The 25,804-nt window shown below is 36.7% G+C and overlaps 1 protein-coding gene across 2 annotated transcripts in view; it reads left to right on the top strand.

Moving 5' to 3' along the window:
• The window catches only part of LOC109112925 (netrin receptor UNC5C-like), a 196,533-nt gene that overhangs the window by 87,396 nt on the left and 83,333 nt on the right, over positions 1-25,804 (top strand). For both annotated transcript variants that reach the window (XM_042733320.1, XM_042733321.1), the window contains exon 3: positions 11,838-11,981. In XM_042733320.1, coding sequence (XP_042589254.1) covers positions 11,838-11,981 — 144 coding nt within the window. The remainder of the gene's footprint in view (positions 1-11,837; positions 11,982-25,804) is intronic.

Raw genomic sequence — 25,804 nt, 5'->3', positions numbered from 1 at the left:
AGCCTGTCTGAGTGACATTTCTATGGATGAAAGACCATCACCTTCGCTCAACCTTACTAAGAATGAACGCTGGGGGTTCCAGCTTAACCCACGTTTCATCACAACTTCTCTATACGCTGGTTCGTCCAAAAACCATAACTCCTTCCAGGACAGCTCAGAAACCTAGGAGTTGGGATGGATCATCCGTTAGCTTCAAGACCAGATGCTACACGACCCGGTCCTGCAGATTTTGCCTTATACAAACATTAGGAATATTAGACCCTTCCTGTCCGACAAGCACCCAACTTCTTGTCCCACGCTCTTGTTCTATCCAGGGACGGACTATTGCAAGCTCTCCTGGCGGGCCTTCCTGCATGTACTATCAAGCCTCTACAACTGATCCAGAATGCAGCAGCTTAGGGTTGTCTTCAATGAGCCAAAAACAGCCCATGTTACTCTTCTCCTCATCAGGTTACACTGGCTACCAGTAGCCGCCGCATCAAATTCTAAGGTACTGATGCTTGCCTACAAAACGACCACTGGCACGGCGCCAACTTACCTAAACTCACTAGTTCAATCCTTATGCACCCTCCAGAAGTTTGCGCTCCTGCTAGTGAACGACGCCTTGTGGTGCCATCCCAAAGAGGTTCAAAATCACTCTCACTGACTTTTTCCTGGACTGCTTCCAGCTGGTGGAATGACCTCCCGATCTCAATTCGAACAGCTAAATCTTTACTCATTTTCAAAAAACATCTAAAGACTCATCTTTTTCGCCTGCACTTAACCAACTAATACTAGTACTTACCTTTTTCTTTTTCTTGTCTATCATATTCAAAAAAAAAAACAAAAAAAAGAAAAAACAGGTTAACGCTGAGTATCGGCCCTTGTCCCTGAATGTCAGAGTTTGTGTGCTGAGAGCACAAATGTGAAACTTTATCTTTATCTGAGACTAAATCACTCCAGAGCCAGGCTTCTGTCGCACTCCTGGAAGAGGAAGAGAGAAAAACTGAATTTCATTGCTAGCATACTGTACACGGCCTACAGTTTTTTTCTTTCTTTTTTTTTAGATAAAAAAAAAAAAACTGTATTACAATTTTTAGTGCTTTAATTTTAATAAAAAAAAATATAAATAATACATTGTAATTAATATTATAAGTTTAATATTATAAATATTATACATATATTTACATATGTAATAAAAACTATTTTTAAATTATTTAATATTAATTTTGTATATTTTTATTGTAATCAAAAATAAAATACATAAATAATCATAAATTAATTAATAATAAATAAAATATTATAATTATAAAATACATTTGTAAATATATAAAAAAGATAAAAGGAAAAGAAACCACTCTTATTTAATATTAATATTTGTATCAAAAGATTATTAGATCTGCTTTATAATATGTAAATGTACATTCCAATTAATTATCATTACATTTTAATAATTATTATTAGTTATTAAAGATTTAAAACATTAAATAAACAGTATTGCAATATTTAATATACATTTTTGTATGTTAAAAAAAAAAAAGATGATCCAATATCGTTTCTCATTCTCATACGATGAGATATTTTTTTTTTCGTTAAATAAAAAAAATTCTAGATTAAGGTTTCGATTTGATTTGGTAGTGTATTATTTGATTCGTTGATATTATGATATTATATATCTATTTCAAACAACCATCTACATTTTTATTAACTCACAAATGCAACCAAAATGTATAACATGAACATTTATCTGACATTTTCACATCCTGTTTCTCAGCTGGGACACTCAAAACAAAAAATAGGCTTACACATTTTTTTTTTTTTTAAATAATAAAGAAAATAAATAATTGAAAAAAAAAAAAACAATTCCGGCTGCTACTATGGGCTCAGTGCTCAAAACCTTTTCTACAGGTAACCAAATAACAAGCAATAACAGAAAATCAATACAATACAACAAAGACACAAGTTCTATAAACAGTGCTTTTCAGGTTTTTCAGCTCAGTCTAAAATAAATTTTCAGGTAGGCCTACGCTACAGAAATGCAATAATCAAATGTAAAATAACTGCATAGTCTTCACTGTATAAGTTAAATATAGATTAATAATTTTTGATTTTACAAATGTTATTTAGTCAGGAACAGTGAGCACTTGTATTTTTCTTTGACAACATTAGATTTATTATAAGTTTGCTTTCACTTTGAGAACCAAGCACGAATTTAATATAGACTACTGATACACATGCCATTTCTTTCTCAACTGTTTACCTGCCTAACCGACAGTGCTTCCTATGATATTCACCAAAAAGCGCTTTTTGATGTAATTTTGTCTGTATTTTTTATTATTTTTTTGGTGTTATTTTGTCTGTTTTTGTTGGTGTTTTTTTTTTGTCTGTATTTATTAGTATTTATTTAGAGAAAACTAATTTATATGCGCCAACTGTTCCATAACCAACAATCCCGAGCGTCTTTTATGCTCACCTTGTGCCTTCGGACAGTCATTATATCAAGTCCTGATACATGAGTTTGAATGAGAATGCACGTGTTGGCGGTAGTGCATAGACGGACATTATGTGAAAATGTGGAAAGTGCCAAAATAAAGGTGCCTATTTATATATATATATATATATATATAAAAAATATATATATATATATATATATATATTTAAAGTGTCTATCATTTCATTTCTTACTATAAGTCAGTATTTGGCAGTTTCACTTAATGTAAATATATATATATATATATATTCTAATCTATTATCAATTAAAATCGACATTAAAATAGTTGTCAACTAATTTAGTAATCGATCGCTGTTGCTAAATAATTTTGATTTGCCGTAAGCGCTCATTCTCGTGCATATTTTAAATCTATAGGTGACCAAAGTGTGGCAGTAATGAGCCACTCGGAGGTTTTACATATCAGCCACTGCAGCAGGAGAAGCAGCTTAATTATTAATAGCTGGCCTCGCTTTTATGTCACGCGGCTTCCCCGCATACAGCATCTCTCTCTACAGCATTCAGCGTGATGGGTGAGGCAGGCGGCAGTGGAGTAAGCTCGAGAAGAATAAAAAAAAAGCGGAAGATAAAAACTAATCGGATCTAAGTCATCCAAAGTGTGGGGAGCACTTTACTTTGAGCCTTCAAAAAGAAGAGTAACCTGTAACTGCGTGCAGGAAACTTATATGTCCTCTAAAAAGAGAGCAAGCCTGACTGTTAAGCCCTGAACATTTGGACATGTTGACCCTTTTGCACTGCAATGCAAAGTTTTTCCTCAAATAATGAGTGCGGAATAGTGTTCTGCCTCATTTCCCCACAGGTAGCCGAATTCCTGTCAGTTCATGCATAAGCTGCTTTGTTAACATTTTTATCGCTTTATTATTACATTTTTGAATTTGCACTGTTATAAGGACCACTACATATTTAAATGTGTGCAAAAGACTTATTTGTGGAAATTCTGCAGTACAATGTTGTTTGCAAATGTTTAGTCAGAAAAGCTGATAACATTGCTTTTTTAACAATTAACATTTAAAAGCTTTTGTCAACCAATTACTCAGTTCATAATTCAGTCTATGCAGCCTAATTATGACTAAATGAGAGAGGTTAATGTTTAAAATGCATTTGAAATACACTTTTCTAAGTATCATTCACTGCTCTTTTTCACACAGCAGGTTTTTTTTTGTGTGTCCAATTTTTTTTTGGACAACCTTCTGATGGATTTTACTTAAAATTACTGTATTTTAAATTGTGAGTTACATTCAGGTTTCATGCCATTGGCACTTTTATTCAAGGAAAAATTACAATGCCCACAGCAGAAGCTATAAAGCTGTTTCCCCAGGTATAAGCTGTGTAGTTTACAGAAAAAAATGATATACATACAAATGCAATTTACTGCAATTTTAATTCTGTTATTATTCTATTATTCTTAGAATCGTAGGAAAATATGTTCTGAAAGACTAAAAAATTAATAAGCTTTGTTCGATGTTAAATCACTTTAGGAGCCGTGAAGGACTGCCATGGTGAAAACATTATTCTAAATCTCCCTTTGTATAATTTTGCTAGACAATGTATGGGTCAGTGTATTGATTGCAGAAGAGTTCAATACAAATTTTAACCAACATATAATAAAAACACAACTCCAGGTATGTTTCATACCTCTTTTGATCCAGGATATGATAATGCCAAATGGTTAAAATCTCTAAAAAGTCTATGTTGAATGATAAAATACCCCTTGTTAATAATTTACTAATTCACGAGAAAAAAATCCACAAAACTAAAATATAAGCCACATAACTACAATTCATTAATTAATCCAATCCAAAAATAATCGATTCGATACCGATCACACATAATCAAAAATCATCATAATTGCAGCCCTAATGTAACATACCAAAACAAATTCCTCTCTCCCCTCTCTTCCCCTCCCTCTCCTCCTCCTCCCCTCCCCCCCCCTCCCTCCTCCCTCCCCCTTCTCCTCCTCCCCTCCCCTCTCCCTCCTCCTCCTCTCCCCCCTCCCTCTCCCCTCCTCCCCTCCTCTCCCCTCTCCTCCCTCACCACTCCTCTTCCCCCTCCCTCCCTCCCTCCTCCCTCCTCCCCTCCCCCCCCCTCTCCCCCTCTCCCTCCTCCTCCCCTCCCCACTCTCTCTCCTCCTCCCCTCCTCCCCTCCTCTCCCCCCTCCCTCCTCCCCTCCCTCCCCCTCCTCTTCTCCTTCCTCCCCTCTCCTCCCTCCTCCCCCCTCCCTTCCCCCTCTCCTCCTCCCTCTCCACTCTCCTCCCCCCCCTCCTCCTCCTCCTCCTCCCCCTCCTCCTCCCCTCTCTCCCCCCCCCCCTCCCCTCTCCCCTCCCTCTCCCTCCTCCTCCTCCTCCTCCTCCTCCCTCCTCCCTCCCCCCTCCTTCTCCTCCTCTCCTCCTCCCTCCCCTCCTCCCCTCCTCCCTCCCCTCCCCCCTCCTCCCCTCCCCTCCCTCTCCCCTCCCCCCCTCCTCCTCCCCTCCCCCCTCCCCTCCCCTCCCCCTCTCCTCCCTCTCCTCTCTCCTCCCCTCCCCCTCCCCCCTCCCTCCCCCCCCTCCCCCTCCTCCCCCCTCCCCTCCCCCCCCCTTTCTCCCCTCCCTCCTCTCCCCTCTCCCTCCCCCCCCTTCCCCTCCCTCCTCCCCCTCCCCCTCTCTCCTCCCTCCCCCTCCTCTCCCCCCCCCCTCCCTCCCCTCCTTCTCCTCTCCCCTCCCTCCCCCCCTCACCCCTCCCCTTCCCCTCCCTCCCTCCCCTCTCTTCCCCTCCCCTCCCCCCCCTCCCTCCCCTCCCTCTCCTCCTCTCCCTCTCCCTCCCCCCTCCCCTCCCCCCCTCCCTCCCCCCTTCCCTCCCTCTTCTCCCCCCTCCCTCCTTCCCTCTTCCCTCCCTTCCCTCCCCTCCCTCCCCTCCTCTCCCTCTCCTCCTCTCCCCCCTCTCCCTCTCCCTCCTCCTCTCTCCTCCCCCTCTCCCCCCCTCCTCCCTCTCCCCCCCTCCTCCCCCCTCTCCCCCTCCCTCCCCCTCTTCTCCCCTCCCCCCCTCTCTCTCCTCTCCCCCCCCTCCCCCCCTCCCTCCTCCCCTCCCTTCCCTCCTTCTCCTCCCCCTCCCCCCCTCCCCCCTTCCTCCCCCTCCCTCCCCCCCCCCCTCCCCTCCTTCCCTCCCCCCTCCTCTCCCCCCCTCCCTCCTCCCTCCCCCCCCCCCCCCCCTCCCTCCCCTCTCCCTCCCCCCCTCCTCCCTCCCCCCCCTCCCTCTCCTCTCTCTCCCCTCTCTCCCCCCCCTCTCCTCCCCCTCCCTCCCCCCTCCTCCCCCTCCTCTCCTCTCCCCTCCTTCCCCCTCTCCTTCCCTCTCTCCTCTTGTCAATCTGCCTCTCTGGTCCCTTTGGTCAGAGAGGCAGATTAACAGACATTTTGTGTGGAGCTGAAGCAGAGCCGGGCAGTTATCAGTGCCAGCCGCGCGGCTCCAGCCTGCTGTCCCCAAAATAAATAAAGAAAGAGTTGGCTTACTGCGGAGGCTGAGCAGCAGATCATTAGCTTGCTGCAAATGGATTTCTCTGGAAGCCAATGGAGTGGCTTTGAGGAGAAACACCTACTCAAATGTTCTCCTATCGATCCGGCCTCTTAAACACTCATCCGGTTTTCTGTTGATGGATTTCGCCTGTTTTTGGGGTCTGAATGATTGCGATGGGTGTGAGCCGGTTTTCATCCGTGAGCTACGGCACTTAGGAGCGACACAAGATGGATGGCAGTCGATTTGTTTCTTCCGAGCCACGTGTTTCTCACCCGTCGTGATTAATTATGTTGCTTGCCACACAAAACTGCCACCAGGAGTAAATAGGAACGCTTCAATTTCATTGCTTTTGCCAACAGCGTCAGTCTCGTCGTGAACTGTCTCATCATGTGAAGGTTTAATCCAGCAAGTGCTGTCCAGATATCATCTTATTAGGCTGAAATAAATATATATACGAATACTATATATAAGAACAAAAATGTAAAAAAAATAATAATAATAATTTAATAATAAAATAACCATGAATATAATATTATTAATTAATATAATTTTATATTAAATTCCAAAAATGTTTGTATATATAAAAGAAAAAAGATTTTTATAAAACATTTCATCATGTCATTTTTATGTGAAGATTGACAATAAGCATGATAACTGATGTAAATGTGAATTTAACTGATGTTATCTTTAAAATCTGTATTAAGTATTTAAATGTAATTTTATAATTTATATTTAACATTTATATATTTTGTGAAATTTAGTATTGTATAATGTTAATTTAATTTTGATATAGTAGTTTTATATTTATATTAATTTATTTATATTAATTAAATTAATTATATTATATTAACTTTTATTTTTAAAAATCATTATTTTTTTTATTTATAATTACATATTATTTATAATTTATTTGTTTTTCACAGACATGAATTATAAAATTATATTATTTAATAAACATTTTAAATGATACAGTTTTACAATATTAAAAAATATTAGTAAAATATTTAAAAATGTTACATTATTTTACATGAAATATTGTGTAAGTTTTACTTTATTTTTAAAACTATAATAGTTTTAATATTTTATATTAATTTACCTTTGTTTTATTATTTTTAATAGAAATTTAGAATTGTATATTATTTCTAATAATTTATTTTATAAATATAATTATATAAATTACAATTATGTTAAATTTAATAAACATTTTAAAATATATAAAATATAAATAAATAAAATAAATATATATATATATATATATATATATATATATATATATTTATATATAATTTTATGATTTATATTTTAAATTGATATAAATTTTACTTGAATTTGTTATTAAATCTAGAATTGATTCTTCAAGAATTTAAATGTTTTTCTAATAAGTGAAAATGGGCATCAATTCCTATAATATACAGTAAAAAAAAAAAAAAATTTAATTTAAAAAAATATATATTAAAACTTTTAACTTTTGACTTAGATTTTTTTTTTGTAAATATTATTATATATGATAAAATATAACATTATTGTTTATTATTTGCCATATTCAAAACAATTTAATGATTTAAAACTGTACAGTACAGTACATAATGCGTGCATATTTCTCTGGGCTGAAGCTCCAGCATCACACAAGTTTTAATTATTGAAGCTGATAGCGGCTCATAAACAGGGTCAATCGTGCTGCGGTCACTGAGCAGCCGTTCCCACGGGCCTCTGCCTCAATCAAACCGCCTCACATCGCTCCTCATGCCATCGTTTCCAAGCCAGACTTTGATGTGTCGTCCGTGAGCGTCTGAAATGAGTTTGTGAGGAGTTGAATGACGGCCTCGGGAATAATTCGGTCGCAGATGAACGCCGCATTTCCAATAAAGCTGTTCTGCATTGTAGCTTCCAATATAATGCATTTTTGATGTAAATGTAAGGGCAAGTTGGAGTGGTTGTTGGCTTTGGAGGACAGGAAGAATGTGTGAGAAATGTGAGCTCTATTCAGCGCATTAGAAATGTCATTTCAGTGCCAGCTCTAGATTCCTAATCCTAATAAGCGGCTAAATAACTGGAGAGAGAAAACAGGCCTGTTTGTCTTCATTTCCACAGCGTGTAACGTGTGCACTACAATAACTGCTGGATTGTTTGACTTCAGGATTTACAACAGAACATTAACATGAGATGGAGTTTGCAAGTCATTTCACTTCCATAATGTGAAGTGTTTCTGAGAGAAACATGATTTTGTGCTGCATTTACTGGATCTTGATTTGATTTGGATGGTGAAAAGTGAGCGTTTTGTACCAGAATGGAGCCGGACTTGAGTGAGCATTCACTAAACGCTTATCTAGCTATCTGACTGCTGGTTCCCATAATTACAGTAGCTTTTATGGTCTATAGTTGGGAATTAGGTTGGAAGGGAAGTTATTTTTGTTGTTGGGGAATTTTTTTGAGTTTTTTTGAGATTATGAAAGCATTTATAATAGCATGGAAGGTATGTCCTGCAGTTAAACTATATCCACTTCAAACTATTTTTTTTTATAATTATTATTTTGTATATATTTTTAGGTATTTATATATATTTTTTTAATGATTTATAATTATTTTAATATTTTTTAGATATATTTATAAAATATAAAAATAACATTTTTTTTAAAATTATTTATTCTACAATAACATAAGTGTTTTACTGTCACGTGCGAATCTTCTATCAAATTATTTACATAATTTTGTTTTTTGTAATTATTTTATAATTAAAAAATATTTTTAGAATTAAAAAAAAATGTTAAATTATTTTAAAAATAATTATATATTTTTTTAATAATAAATTATATTTAGATATGTTTATATTATTATATATTTATTACATTTATATTTTTTTCTAATTAAGAGACTGTCTGTACTTTCAATTTGTCAAGTCAAGTCACCTTTATTTATACAGAGCTTTTAACAATACAGATTGTGTCAAAGCAGCTTTACTGTATTAAATAGGAAAATAGTGTGTCAATAATGCAGAAGGACAATAGTAAACACTCAATTGTAAAAGGCAGTTCATCATTGAATTCAGTGATGTCATCATCCAGCTCAGTTCAGTTTAAATAGTATCTGTTCAATTGTTGATGATATCGCTTGAAAATGAAGTGTCCCCAACTAAGCAAGCCAGAGGAACCAAACTCCATCGGTGACAGAATCGAGAGAAAAAAAAGAGGAAAAAAAAATGCATGAACTTTTAATTTGAAATAGTGAAGGGCATAAAATATTAAATAAAAAATGTAACTATTTAGAATTTTTGAAAATAACAATATATTGATTTGTGAGGGAGTCAAGCACACGTGTGATTTTAAATGTGTGCAGATGAAGCAACAAGCAATTATTATGTAGAAGAAGCTGGATGGAGGAGAGCAGAGCAGCACATTAGCATAGAGGATTACTGCAGCTTTACGACTCGAGCTGGAGCCGCTGGCCACGCAACCCAATCACAACCTGTGCCCAAAAACCACCTCTGGGGCCCGTTGGGCTCCGACACACACACACACACACACACACCCCGAAAACCACCTCTGGGGCCCATTGGGCTCCGACACACACACACACACACACGCACACACACACCCGCGCAAATTCAGTGCACTGAGAACCATACATCATGTTTCTGATGGGATTAGCCGAGCCTCTCTGTTGAAATATATGGCTGGAGGCGTAAAGTATAGATGGAGGCCGCTGCCGTGGGTGTGTTCATTTGTTTAGCGTCCAGTGGCCAGATGAACAATAATCAGAGGAGTTTAACAAACAGGATCGGGCCGGCGTGATGCTCCAAATGCGGCTAGAAAAGAGTCCAAACAGCTCAATCATTCTGGCAGTCCATCTGTGTGTGTGTGTGTGTGTGTGTGTGTGTGTGTGTGTGTGTGTGTGTGTGTGTGTGTGTGTTTGATCACGCTCATATGATGATCTCTACACGTCAGTGTCATGTGTGTGTGTTTCTGAGTGTAACCAAAAACATGCATGTAACGTGTAAAGAATATCTTCCAGCAGAGACATGAGAGAGCAGATGTAACATCAGCACTGGGTTTTTTATAATAGTGTCAATATAAGTTCTGTTACTGAAGCATGATCTTGACAAGCAAGTTTTGGAGATTTCAGTTGTTTTCTTCATGGAGCTGTACATTATAACCAGTAGCTTGTATGGCCTAGAAAGAAAGTCCGATAGAAAAGAAAGTAATTTCAGTGATGGAGCAATTTATTGCGTTTGTCAGATTATGAAACCATTTTTTGCTTTGATATAACTTGAAAGTGACATTCTGCAGTGTGCCATGGCAAACTGTTCTATTCTATTGTATTCTATATATAAAATATTAAGTATTAATATTTGTTTATTTTTATATTATTCTAATATTCTAAATAATATAATGCTATAAGTATCTCTGTGTGTGTATATATATATATTATTAGGGCTGTCAAATGATTAATATTCTCCTATAATAAAGTTTTGTTTACATTTTGAATTTTTGTATAAAAGGTTTATTTGTTTTTGTATATATAAATACACACACATAAATTATATATTTAGAAAATATTTACATGTATATACATTTATATATTTATATTCTTATATTTTATATTATATAGAAATATATTTAATATATAAACATAACATATTCTTCTTAAATATATACATGCATGTGTGTGTATTTATATATACATAATAAATATACACAGTATACACACATATATTATGTAAACAAAACTTTTATTTTGGATGTGATTAATCGTGATTAATCATTTGACAGCCCTAATATATATATTAAACAAATATATATATATATATATATATATATATATATATATCTATATATATATATATATATATATATATATATATATATATTATGTATATTTTTGTGTGCTGAAGGGTTATGCATTACTAACATTTTAATATAATTGTATAGGTGCAGTTTTAAGCAGATGGTAGTAAAATCACAAATGAATAGCATCGGGTGAATTATTGGCACAAAACTCCATCAAATTTGAAGCATTTTGTTTTATTTTATAATCATTATTCATGTTAAAATTTGTTTTAATCATGATGATGAATGCAATTTTCACAATTATATTAAATACATTTTTAAATATATATATATATATATATATATATATATATATATAGCCTATATATATATATATATATATATATATATACATACAATTTTTTTACCTTTTCTATTAGCTAAACAGCCATGCATTACACTGATTTTACCATGATTATGTAAAAAAAATCACTTACACAGCTTTTTATGAAATAATTAGAAAATGAGTTCTGTTGCTGACACGTGATCTTGACAGGCAGTCTTTGAGATTCAGTCGTTCTCCGTTTAAGTGGATGGAGCTGAACTTCTTGCCTGAGGGCTTCACAGCAAGCAGCTCGTTTTAGAAAACACTTGGATTACGAGAGGAGGTCACGCATGTGAGCTGTTAGACTGCACATCCTCATGAGTGTGTGTGTGTGTGCGAGTGTGTGTGTGTGAGTGTGTGTTTGAGTGTGTGTCTGTTAGAGTGTGCGCATGTGTGTGGGGGTGTGTGTGTGTGTGTACTTGTGCTACACAGTGAGAACAATGTCCCCACAAGTATAGTAAAACCTGACATTTTTGACATTGTGGGGGGGGGGGGGGGGGAAATATAAAAAATAGTAAACAATGTTTATCTGAAAGTGTAACAGTGCAAGCAGGTTTTGTGTAAGGAGTTGGTTTAGGGTTAGGGGATAGAAAATATTGTCTGGTCAGTATAAAAGTAATAGAAGTCTATGGCAAGTCCCCACAATTCACAGAAACCTAATGTGTGTGTGTGTGTGTGTGTGTGTATGTGTGTGTGTGTGTGTGTGTGTGTGCAGGTCTGGTGGTGCGGGAGGCCAGTATCGAGATCACCCGTCAGCAGGTGGAGGAGCTCTTCGGTCTGGAGGATTTCTGGTGTCAGTGTGTGGCCTGGAGCTCAGCAGGAACCACCAAGAGCCGTAAAGCCCACGTCCGGATCGCCTGTGAGTCCAAACACACTACAGCACACGCCTGACACACACACACAAACAGGAGCCGAGACGACATGGAGGGGTGTATGCTGACGTTTCCCTTTTTCTTCTGGTGGAAGTGTTGTGTCTACATTCTCATGGTGGTTTTCCTCATTTAGTGTTGCTAGCAGAAGCAGCATCTTTAATCGCATCAATCACAGCGCTGGTGTTTTTAAGCAGCTGCTGACCTCACTCCGTCCAGAAGCCTTCTCCTGAAGAGTTTATATCCACGGACAGAAATCAAGCTTGATGTTGCATGTCTCTCTGCGTCTCAAACCCAGATACCTTTACGAACCCGTTTCAGACAATATAGTGACATTAGAAAGGTGTGTGAATGTTTTTATCAGTCAAAGCCCTTTCAACTGAAATGTTAATATTTTAATTATATAACAACACATTTGATGCATAACATGCAGGTAAACAGGTAAAACATTTAATCTATTTTTAAAAAGATTCTTTATGCAATTTTTTTGTGTATTAATAATTAAATATGAAAAAATACTTAAATTATTTTTTTGCATTAAATATAAAAATAAATACTTAAATCATGCATATAACAAAATATTTAATGTATTTAAAAAAAGTATTTTATGCAAATTTTGTGTATTAATAATTAAATATAAAGATAAATGCTTAAATCATGCATATAACAACATATTTAATGTATTTTTAAACATTTTTATTTTATGCATTTTTTGTGTATTGATAATTAAATATAAACAAATACCTAAATAAATCATAAATATAACTCAGTTTTTATGTATTTAAAAAAATATTTTAACATTATGCTAATTTTGTGTATTAATAATTAAATATAAAAATAAATGCTTAAATAAATCATACATATAACAACATATTTAATGTATTTTTAAACATTTTTATTGTATGCAATTTTTTGGGGTATTGATAATTAAATATAAAAATAAATACCTAAATAAAGCATAAATATAACACAGTTTTTATGTATTTTAAAAAATATTTTAACATTATGCAAATTTTGTGTATTAATGATTAAATATAAAAAAATAAATACTTAACAAAATCACATATATATAAAAATTCAAATGAAAAAAAGAAAAATCTTAAGTTTAATTTATATATATATGTGTGTTATTGTTTTATTTAAATATTTGATTTAATAAGTAAATATAAAATAATTAAATAAAAAATATAATACGAAATTGAAACTTTAAATAAAAAAATTTAATATTTATATTCTCTGCAAATTTTTCTTAGATTTGTATTTACATTTTTATTTACAAGACAAGACACTTGCGCTGATATTATATGATCTAATGAATGGCATGCAGACATGTTTAGGTGTGACTGAAATGTGCTTCTGTTTGGGCTGCTGTTGTATTGCAGAGAACGGTCGGTCAGTTTTCAGCAGAGAGCCGTGGTGAAGCAGGTTGTTTTTCCAGCATGAGGAGCCGGTGCTGTTCTGAAACCTCACACGTTCTCAGTTCAGACGGAGGAGGTCTTCAGTGTGTGAACGAGAGATGCGTCCGCTGTGTGAAATGAGTCAGTCCTGAGACCAGAACAGTCATTTCTTCATGAATCACACTACTCTGATCTGGCCGCATGCAGCCTTGAACACTGCAGCCATTTATTGTCTGTTTAATTCTATTTGCTGTAGATTCAGGAGGAAACACTACAGTATTTTGCTTTTTCAGTGACAAACTGCAGCTGGCACCTAGTTAGGGTACTTAATGACTCCTCCTCATTGACCTGTTGATCTCCTGATGGGCTTTAGTCACAGTCGATCTCTCACACACACTCGCCTGGTGCCTGGGTCAGTTGAGCTGGTCTCAGGTCAGTGTTCTGCTCTAATGATCGGAATCTAAACGAGTCTCTATTCAGATGTCTGCTCTCTCTCTCTCTCTCTCTCTCTCTCCAGAGGCTAATGGAAACAGCAGCAATCATTTAGCCTTTTTCAGCGTCCCGTCTGTGACAGATGTTTTAATCAGGGCCTGAGTAACACTCCAGAGCGATAAATAAGCAGCGTTTTGTTGTTGTGGATCGCTGATCAATGGAAGCGCCGTAAAGTTCAGGAGCTGTAGAAGGCTGGCGCTCTCATTGAGATTATTAATGGTGAGTGTGATTTGTGAGCGTGTCGCATCGAGCACTTCCAGCGTGAGTTATGAGGGGACGAGCTTCGATCCAGACGCAGATGATGTTTAACACGGACTCACACACTGCTGTGATTTACCTTCACACAACACACTCAACTGGAGAGAGACTCAACAATAACACACTACTGTACTACTCGTACTAGCGCTGCTGTGTGTTTACTGTCACAGTGGAATATACCTGACTGAAATACTGTGTTTGTCAAAATGCACAATATACAACTAGAGCACAGTGTGTGAAACACTGTGTCCAACAATGCAATGACTTGACCTTCCATTTACAGTGTGATGAATGAACTGGGAGTCATAACAGCCTTTATTTATAAACTTTTTATTGGCTTTTACCTAAACAGACTGCCAAATGACAAGGCACGATTTGTTTTAAAATGCAAATGTATGATTTATTTGTAAGATGATCGCTAGATGCTGGTTGTTGTGTTGGAAAAAAAATTATTTTTACGATATTTTAAACTGCATTTTATTTTACTATATTTACACATAAAGCTTAAATGTGATTTTTTTTTTAAATAGATTTTAAAAATCATGTTTTAATTTTTTTTTTTTTCAATTTATGACAAGTTTTTATAAAGTATTAACTATATTTGATTTTACTACAGTATATATACATAAAACTTAATACTTAAAAATAAGTATGTGTGTATATATGCATACATGCATAAAATTTGAATTTTGAATTACAACTGAATTACATTAAAGTTTTAAGAAATAGTTAAGCATTTGTAATACATTAAAAACTTAAATATTAAATATTTTTATATTAAAAATAGCTTGCCGTATACTATGAAATACGGTGCATTTTAGCAGTAGGCACTATGCAGTTTAGTTTTTCAAACAACCTATATTCAAAATAGCATGCTAGAATACTACTATTACCATTTCTGCAAAATATTGATATAGCAGAAATAATAGTATGCTATTCTAATCATTGCAGTCCTTCATGCTTGATGTTCAGAAGAGAATACTAGCTTACTCTGCAGAGTATGTTCTGTACTGTACTATTTATTTAGTCAAACTGTATGCATTATTCCCTGACAAACCAGATCAAACACTGTCACATACTATTGCATGTTTAATTCAGTGAGAGGCATCCAGATAAAATGATTTTAGTATTTATAATCTAATTATGTGCTAATATTTATTTAATGTCGCAGCATGATCAAATAATGAATCATAAAAGATTTTTAAAAAATCACAGTTGACATTTCAGTTGTTAGACTGGAAGTAGGTTGAGTGTAGTGCAATGCATTATGGGATGCAATATATTCTGTGCCGTGTGCACATTTAGTAGGTCATCTGGATATTTCAAGCATATGGGAAAATTGCCTATTATACATGGTATGCACGCTATATATACTGCAGCAATCATAGGCGCAGTATGCTGTCCCAGTCTCAGTGTCTACTCAGGGCTGTTTTGTGGGTTTGAACGCTGATCTGGATGCAAACTCAGCGATTTAAGCTCAAATCAAATGCCGGGTCCCTTCATTGGTGTTCTCATTGGCTGACGAGAGACTACAGCTATGTAAATTGCCCTTAATTCACTAACCTGTGTAATTTAGCACAAGTAGCCCAACACATGCACTCAGTGTAATTGTTTTCACATGCGTCCACATGTGCGGCCGTGGCTCGGCAGAGGAGGCTCATGGGAGCACGAGTGCGGTCAGGGGTTCGAGCGGATCTGCTTGCTGCGTTTGGCTGAGAGGAGCCGTCATCGTCGCGGCCAACACAAGCTGTGAGATTCACCCCGGAGCCAAAGCCAACAGGAGACGCTTTGTTGTGTGTGTTTCACTCAACACATTTCAAACAGTGGCAGATCTCAAAGCAAACTCCACTTTTACAAAGGAAATCTGTTTCATTCTTTTTTCTGTTGTGTTGCTAGGGTGTTTTGGGTGGTTGCTAGGGTGTTTGTAAGTCACATGCGGAATTTTAATACTTGATGTTAGAGGCTTGTTTAGAATATTTATTGTATAAAACATTGAATGTTTTCAGACCTTTGTAAGATTCAGCTTAAGTTAAATGCTTGATGTTTGCATGTTTAAAACTCACTGATGTGTTACCAGGGTTGCTTGATGGTTTCTGTGAGGTTGCTAGGTTGTTTTGGGTGGTTGCTAAACAGTTTCTAGGGTAGTATTTTGCCTGTTTTGATGTCCAACAGTTGTTATACAGTTGCTGTGGTGTTCTGGGTGGTTGCTAGGGTTTTGTTAAGAAGTATCTAAAGTGTTTTTGATCCAGAAGCTGCTATATGGTAGCTAGGGTTTTTGAGGGGTTGTTAAGAAGTTGCTAGGGTGTCCTGGATGGTTGCTAGGGAATTGCTATGAACTCTGTAGAGTGTTTTTGGTCAAACAGCTGCTGTATGGTTGCTAGGGTGTCCTGGATGGTTGCTAGGGAATTGCTATGAAGTCTGTAGAGTTTTTTTGGTCAAACAGCTGCTGTATGGTTGCTAGGGTGTCCTGGATGGTTGCTAGGGAATTGCTATGAAGTCTGTAGAGTGTTTTTGGTCAAACAGCTGCTGTATGGTTGCTAGGGTGTCCCTTGATGGGTTGCTAGGGAATTGCTATGAACTCTGTAGAGTGTTTTTGGTCAAACAGCTGCTGTATGGTTGCTAGGGTGTCCTGGATGGTTGCTAGGGAATTGCTATGAAGTCTGTAGAGTGTTTTTGGTCAAACAGCTGCTGTATGGTTGCTAGGGTGTCCTTGATGGTTGCTAGGGAATTGCTATGAACTCTGTAGAGTGTTTTTGGTCAAACAGCTGCTGTATGGTTGCTAGGGTGTCCTGGATGGTTGCTAGGGAATTGCTATGAAGTCTGTAGAGTGTTTTTGGTCAAAACAGCTGCTGTATGGTTGCTAGGGTGTCCTGGATGGTTGCTAGGGAATTGCTATGAAGTCTGTAGAGTGTTTTTGGTCAAACAGCTGCTGTATGGTTGCTAGGGTGTCCTTGATGGTTGCTAGGGAATTGCTATGAAGTCTGTAGAGTTTTTTTTGGTCAAACAGCTGCTGTATGGTTGCTAGGGTGTCCTGGATGGTTGCTAGGGAATTGCTATGAAGTCTGTAGAGTGTTTTTGGTCAAACAGCTGCTGTATGGTTGCTAGGGTGTCCTTGATGGTTGCTAGGGAATTGCTATGAACTCTGTAGAGTGTTCTTTGGTCAAACAGCTGCTGTATGGTTGCTAGGGTGTCCTGGATGGTTGCTAGGGAATTGCTATGAAGTCTGTAGAGTGTTTTTGGTCAAACAGCTGCTGTATGGTTGCTAGGGTGTCCTGGATGGTTGCTAGGGAATTGCTATGAAGTCTGTAGAGTGTTTTTGGTCAAACAGCTGCTGTATGGTTGCTAGGGTGTCCTTGATGGTTGCTAGGGAATTACTATGAAGTCTGTAGAGTGTTTTTGGTCAAACAGCTGCTGTATGGTTGCTAGGGTGTCCTGGATGGTTGCTAGGGAATTGCTATGAAGTCTGTAGAGTGTTTTTGGTCAAACAGCTGCTGTATGGTTGCTAGGGTGTCCTTGATGGTTGCTAGGGAATTGCTATGAACTCTGTAGAGTGTTTTTGGTCAAACAGCTGCTGTATGGTTGCTAGGGTGTCCTGGATGGTTGCTAGGGAATTGCTATGAAGTCTGTAGAGTGTTTTTGGTCAAACAGCTGCTGTATGGTTGCCAGGGTGTTCTGGATGGTTGATAGGGCATTGCTAAGAAGTATGTAGAGTTTTATTTTTTATTTTTTTTTGGTCAAACAGCTGCTGTATGGTTGCTAGGGTGTTCTGGATGGTTGATAGGGCATTGCTAAGAAGTATGTAGAGTTTTATTTTTTTTTTTTTTTTTTGGTCAAACAGCTGCTGTATGGTTGCTAGGGTGTCCTGGATGGTTGCTAGGGAATTGCTATGAAGTCTGTAGAGTGTTTTTGGTCAAACAGCTGCTGTATGGTTGCTAGGGTGTCCTTGATGGTTGCTAGGGAATTGCTATGAAGTCTGTAGAGTGTTTTTGGTCAAACAGCTGCTGTATGGTTGCTAGGGTGTCCTGGATGGTTGCTAGGGAATTGCTATGAAGTCTGTAGAGTGTTTTTGGTCAAACAGCTGCTGTATGGTTGCTAGGGTGTCCTGGATGGTTGCTAGGGAATTGCTATGAAGTCTGTAGAGTGTTTTTGGTAAAACAGCTGATGTATGGTTGCTAGGGGTGTCCTTGATGGTTTGCTAGGGAATTGCTATGAACTCTGTAGAGTGTTTTTGGTCAAACAGCTGCTGTATGGTTGCTAGGGTGTCCTGGATGGTTGCTAGGGAATTGCTATGAAGTCTGTAGAGTGTTTTTGGTCAACACAGCTGCTGTATGGTTGCTAGGGTGTCCTGGATGGTTGCTAGGGAATTGCTATGAAGTCTGTAGAGTGTTTTTGGTCAAACAGCTGCTGTATGGTTGCTAGGGTGTCCTTGATGGTTGCTAGGGAAATTGCTATGAAGTCTGTAGAGTGTTTTTGGTCAAACAGCTGCTGTATGGTTGCTAGGGTGTCCTGGATGGTTGCTAGGGAATTGCTATGAAGTCTGTAGAGTGTTTTTGGTCAAACAGCTGCTGTATGGTTGCTAGGGTGTCCTTGATGGTTGCTAGGGAATTGCTATGAAGTCTGTAGAGTGTTTTTGGTCAAACAGCTGCTGTATGGTTGCTAGGGTGTCCTGGATGGTTGCTAGGGAATTGCTATGAAGTTCTGTAGAGTGTTTTTGGTCAAACAGCTGCTGTATGGTTGCTAGGGTGTCCTGGATGGGTTGCCTAGGGAATTGCTATGAAGTCTGTAGAGTGTTTTTGGTCAAACAGCTGCTGTATGGTTGCTAGGGTGTCCTTGATGGTTGCTAGGGAATTGCTATGAAGTCTGTAGAGTGTTTTTGGTCAAACAGCTGCTGTATGGTTGCTAGGGTGTCCTGGATGGTTGCTAGGGAATTGCTAAGAAGTCTGTAGAATGTTTTGTAGGCTGTAGTGTGAAAGCATCCAACCCCCATAGATGTAAGTCTGCATTTACACTGGTGCGGTTTTGTTTTAAAACAAAGAAAACAATCCTCGTCCATACTGCCGTTTCAGAAAAACTCTCCGTCCATACTACACGACCAAAAGCACGTGTTACATGACCATTCATGCACACTGTAGCATCATGCTACATAAGACAATAAATAAGATTAATCTTCCACTTTCACTCACATCAAGCACTCTACCATCCCAAACTTTTGCATAAAATACGCTGGATGTTTAAAGTGTGTCGTAAGATTCAGCAGAACGGGAGCTGCGTGTAATTTGATTTGATCTTTTGTGTGTTCTGTCGTGCAGCTGAAGCTTCTCTTCTGAAAGTTTGTTGTGTTCCTGAAAGTCTGGAGACTGAAATGCAGCATCTATCGTCTCCAGCCTTGCATTAATTTATAATAGGCAGAAAGGTTGTGTAGTGCTACATATCACAAATGGCATTGTAATGCATTTGGCCCATTAGAGGCGGTAATAAATTCAGCGTGTGTGTTTGCTCATTTCCACCCTGCCCAGCTCTACCGTACATTATTCACCACTCAGGTTTTTGGCACACGAAGGGCACAAAATATGGATGGCGTTTTGTCCAGAACCCCAAAGTGCTTTAAATTGGGCCGCTTGCTTCAACCGCTGCTAATGTGAGAAACCCACGCGGCGCGCGGCGAATGAACAGATACTGAGGAGAGCTTTGATTTAGCTCAAACTGTTCAGATGGATTGGACGAGGAAACTTTCCTCAAACCGTTCGCCAGGATGTAATGAGTCACTCAAAGGAACATGCGATTGCAGTGCCAATGTTTACTTCTGTGCCTCGTTTTCATTTAATTCATCCTGTTAAGGTTGAGAGCATTTTTGCGAGGAGCTGCTATTTGGTTGCTAGAGTTTTGTTTTGGGTGTTTGTTATGAGGTTGCTAAGGTGTTCTGGGTGGTTGCTAGGGTATTGCTAAAACATTTGTAGGGTGTTTTTGGTCCAGGAGCTGCTATATGGTTGCTAGGGGTTATTGGGTGGTTTTATGAGGTCGCTAGGGTGTTCTGGGTGGTTGCTGAGAAGTTTGTAGAATGTTATTGGTCTGACAGCTCCTATATGGTTGCTAGGGTTTTGGGTCGTTGTTATGAGGTTGCTAGGTTGTATTGGATGGTTGCTAAGAAATTTGTAGAATGTTTTTTGGTCTAACAGCTGCTATATGGTTGCTAGGGTTTTTTGAGTGGTTGTTATGAGGTTGCTAGGGTATACTGGGTGGTTGCTAGGGTGTTGCGAAGAAATTTGTTGAATGTTATTGGTCAAACAGTTGCTATATGGTTGCTAGGGTTTTGTTGTGGTTGTTATGAGGTTGCTAGGGTTTTTTGGGTGGTTATGAGGTTGCTAGGGTGTATTGGGTGGTTATGAGGTTGCTAGGGTGTATTGGGTGGTTGCTAAGAAATTTGTAGAATATTTTTGGTCTAACAGCTCCTATATGGTTGCTAGGGTTTTTGGGTGGTTGCTAGGGTGTTCTGGGTGGTTGCCAGGGTGTTGTTAAGACATTTGTAGACTGTCTTTTCTTTGGCCAGGAGCTGCTATATGGTTGCTAGCGGTTTTTGGGTGGTAGTTATGAGGTTGCTAGGGTGTTCTGGGTGGTTTCTAGGATACTTTTGTCTTTTCTTGTGAACTCATGGTGTTAAGGTGGAGAGCTGCAGTATTTAGTGCCGTGTCAGAACACAAGCGGTTAACTCTGGCAGTGGTCTGTCTCGAGGGACGGCTGTAATGGAATGAAAACGCTGGTAATTGGTGTGAGTTGTTTAAACTGCCAATGGCAGCATGGCGTGTCGACTGACTCATGCTTTAAACAACCACTCAGCCGCTGTTATTACTGTAATGGCCTCAGATGCGACTCAAGCTGTTTCCTACATACTTATTTCACTTTCAGTGGTGTGGAAACAGAACTGAGAGAAATCTCTGTTTTCAGTCTCCTCGTGATGTTCTGTGTTCTGTTTTTACTCTGAAATAGCAAGTTTTTTCTCTTATTATTTCATCCAAACAGCCAAGTTTACTTGCATTGCATTTTGCACAATGTTTTGACATTAAATATGGAAGCTACACAGTGAAATTAAAAAGCTTCAGATTATTGTTATTTAAACTTTAAATTAAATCTGTAATGCAAGAAAAAAATATATACTTTCTGTATTTTCATCCAAACAGCAATTCTAACTTCTAAAAATATATTTAAAATGTTTAACGCATTTATTACATGGTAAAATCTACTTAAAAATAATCTTAGACAATTTTTTCCCCATTATTGCATTTAATAATGGGGAATTTAGTTTCTTCTAATAGCAGCTTATGTGTGTGTGTGTGTGTGTGTGTGTGTGTGTGTGTGTGTGTCTCTGGTTGAGAGTGTCTCTCTGGTTTATTTTTATATCACATCTTTCTTTAAATATAATGTACCACACAGCCTGTATGTGAAAGTAATTCATAATTAGAGGATCATTTGGGATACTGTACCCATCCAAACATCCCATAAGACCCTTCATCATGAGGTCAGACGCACATCTTTGGGCTTCTGCTTGGAAGAGATACCTAACACACACAAACCGCATGTTTCTGTCAAACACAGCTATAACACACTGAGTTAACAAGCACTGGCTCTGTTTCATAACACTTATTATAATCCATCCATCATATACGCATGAAACGTTTCTTTATCATCAGAGCATCGACTCCAGCAAACTCGTCTCCTGTTTCTGCTTGTTTGGATCGTTGATTCTGCGCCTCCGGTCCAAATTTAAGCAAATTCTCTGTTGCACGTGTGTAGAGAGCGTATAATCTACACACTATAATTTACAGTATAATATTATAGTACATCACAATTAGGACACATCTTGGTTTTGTGTGTAAATGATGTGATGTAGCCTCCATATAGCACAACAGTGACACTTTTTTTTTTTTTTTTTTTTTTTTTTTTTTAGCAGCCTTAGATTTTTTGCAGTTATTTTTAATTATTTTTAATATTTTTTTTTAGTTTCACACACTTGTGACTATTTATTTAATAATAATATCTTAATTATTTTTGGCGAGTATTTTACTATTTATTTTGTATAATATATATATAATATATATATATATATATATATATATATATATATATATATATATATATAGATCGATAGATAGATAGATAGATAGATAGATAGATAGATAAATAAAACAAAAATAATTAAATATTAATTCAAAAATATATTGTGTGTGTGTATATATATATATATATATATAGTTGTGTTGTAGTAAACTTATTTTTCATTAATATATAATAAATATTATAATGAAATATATATTAATAAATAATGTAATAAAATATTGTAAATAAAATAAAATGCATAATACATTTATTAAAATAAATGTTAAAATATATTATATATAGAATTAAAATAAAATATATGTAGTGTTAAAATATTAAATATACTGTAATTTGTTTTTGGTATATTTCATTTTATTTACTATATTAGTGCTCTATGAAATTCCGTTTTTTCCGTTTTAATTTTTCTGGATTCAGTTTTTTTCCATTTCAGTTTTTCTCGACTCCTTTGTAATAGTAGAATTAAAATTTATTTATCTATAAGCATGTCTAATTAATTAAAATCATGAAACTTATACATTTTCACATCAGTTTATTAAAAGTTTAACAAAAATTGCATGTTTAGGGCCCTATGAAATGTTATATTTTTACCATGTTTTATTTACCATATTTTTTATTCTTACCAAATTCTGTGTTTTAGCGTGTCTAATTATTTGAATGCATAAAACTACTTAATTTGTTTTTATTTTGTTAAACTACGATTTGATTTAAGTGTAATGACCTACTTTTGATAAATTCATTCGAAATTTGACAAATTCCGTGACATTCCGCGTTAAACTGTGAATTCCGTTTTTATGACTGGATTCCGTCCGCGTTTTCCGCATCGCAGAAATCATAGGGCCCTACTATATTTAAATACAGTTTACTCTACATGCTCATTAAATACACCAGCCTGAAATCTTGAGCTAAAGAAGTTAAATATAGTCATGAGATTTCTGTGAAGAAAGGATCATTTTCTAATTGTGACTGTTTTTGATATTCCTGTCCTTGCTCTCTCAAGTGGATGGAGCTGTACTTGTGCGTCTGTGAGTGAGATGATGGCTGCTGATTGAAGGCCCTTAAATGGGATTTCCTTGATTGTCATTTTTGTCTTCAGGTAGCGTGTTGTCAATCTCTGTTGCGAGCGCAGATGTGTGAGTCTGAGGCGTGTGCTCGTCCTCCACCTCCAGCAGAACTGATTGAGCGCCTCCTGCTCTCTCCTCTCCCGCCGCGTGTGGGAAGTATTGGATTTTTATTAGAGTCTCTCTGTATCTGTCATCCTCTGTGGGGCTGGACGGCCGTAGAGGAGACAGACAGAGATGAAGGAGGCCCAGAGGAGAGCGTGGGAGCGCCGCTCATCCATCACTGTCAGCACCAAAGACCCGCCCCTCTGTCTGATTGACAGCACGTTCAGCCAATCGCTGTCAGTCTGCCCTGCTCTCATTTGGTCGCACAGTAGTGACAAAGTCATCTAGATTTGTTTGTAGTCAAAGCAGCTCGAGAAGTGACAGACCATTTTGAGCATGCAAACAATTTTTTGTCTATCCGAATTCTGAATGCCCGTTCAAATCATGTTTGGTTATAGACACATTTATAACTTCTGTTTAAAATATTTGTAAATATTTTTATTATATTTTTAGCTGTCATCAGCAACATTATTTATTATAAGAAATTAGTATATAGCATTATATAAAGAGTTCATTTGCAAAAACAGATAACTCTGTTTATAACAATTTTAATGTTTTTTCATTGTGTAGTCCAATTAATCTCAATCAAACTGCACTTGGGTTATTTTGATTAAGTAAAAAAATACAGCTAACTAACACAATAAAACACAAAAACATGATTTTTGAGAAATATAAATTATTGTCTGTTCTCAACATTTATATACAATGTGCATATAGGAATGAAATAAGTATTAATTTGTAACATATTATATTACATTTAATATAGTTAGATTTTTTATTATTTTAAGTAGCAGTAGTAGTTGAATGCACATTTAAAGCGATTACATTTGCTTAGTAAAACAAAGCAAAAACATTATAAATTAATTGAGCTATTAATTAAGCTTTAAGATATAACCATACATCATAGATTGGTTTGAACTTTCCCATTGTGCTGTGAAGCTGTCCACACTGTAATACAGAAGCTGTCTCTGTAGGTTTTGAGACACACGTGATGCACAACTAGCAATAAGAAGAAACACTGAGCCGAATGTGAATCTGTGATTATGATGTTTTTATCACTCACAGAGGAATGAATCTGAACCCATTTGTCATCATGACACTGTTTTCCCCTCATGGACCGATGATAAACGTGTAAATCACACTGACGGAAGATAAGCAGCAAATATTGTTGGGAAAAACCACATGCTTTAAATGAAACTGGTCAGAGAACAGCAGGGTTCATTCATTCATTCATTCATTCATTCATGCACCGATAAACACAACAGCAGCTGACCGCGGTGCTGTACAAATACAATAAAACCAGAAAAAAGAATAACATCAGTAAAATCAAAAGATCATTAAACAAACAAAGTTTAGAAAGCCATGGTAAGAAAATAAGATTTCGATTTAGTTTTAAACTCAAAGACAGAATCTGAAGCTTTCACAGATAGAGGAAGGTTGTTCCATAGCTTCGGTCCAACTACTGCAAATACACAATCAGCTCTTGCCTTTAGCCGTGATCTAGGCTGAGACAAACAGTAGTACACATCATGTGCACTTATTTTCTTTTTTTAAGTCGGACAGATAGGAGGGCGCCAGATCATTTGAGAATTAAAAAACAAATAACAATATCTCAAAATCAGTTTTATAACGCACTGGTAATGAGTTTAAAGTCTTTAAGATCGGAGTAATATGCTCTCGTTTGCAAGCCCCAGTTAAAAACCTGGCTGCAGCATGTTGAACCATCTGGAGTCGAGATACTGTGTATATATAAGACTGGGGTAAACCAACATATGAAGAATTACAGCAGTCCAAACTCGATTATCTTTAAATGATAACTTAACTCTAGAGAGAAGAGTTATAATAGTTACGTAAAAAAATATATCTGTATTGTATTATATTTTAAATTAAAATGATACAAGAATATTTGAAATTGATCATTTTAGATAGAAGTGTAGCATGTATATTTTAAAAAAGAATATATTTTGTTAAATTTAATTTTGTGTATGTTTGTTTATTTTAAAAAACTAATAGTTGTATTTTTTTATTTATATAACTTTGTTTTATTATTTTTAATAGCAGTATTTTTTATTTAGAATTGTATATCATTTATATAGCTATGTTTTATAGTATAAATTATAGATATATATTTATATTTAATAAACATTTTAATTCAAATATATGTGTGTGTGTGTGTGTGTGTGTGTAGCTTAACTTGATGTACTAGAATAATTACAATTAAAACTGAAATAAAAATTAATAAAACCTATGTAGGCATATTTAAAAACAATAAAACGCTGAAAAAAAATTACAAAACTACACAACAAAATAACTAACATTTTAACTAAATTAAAATTAAACCAAAAATATATATATATTAAAAAAAATCAAAATAGTAGCAGAAGCTATAAT

This window comes from Cyprinus carpio, chromosome B10, assembly GCF_018340385.1.
Source record: "Cyprinus carpio isolate SPL01 chromosome B10, ASM1834038v1, whole genome shotgun sequence".
Classification (NCBI taxonomy): domain Eukaryota; kingdom Metazoa; phylum Chordata; class Actinopteri; order Cypriniformes; family Cyprinidae; genus Cyprinus; species Cyprinus carpio.
Note: the sequence above shows the minus strand (reverse complement) of the source record. Positions and strands in the feature narration are given on the sequence as shown.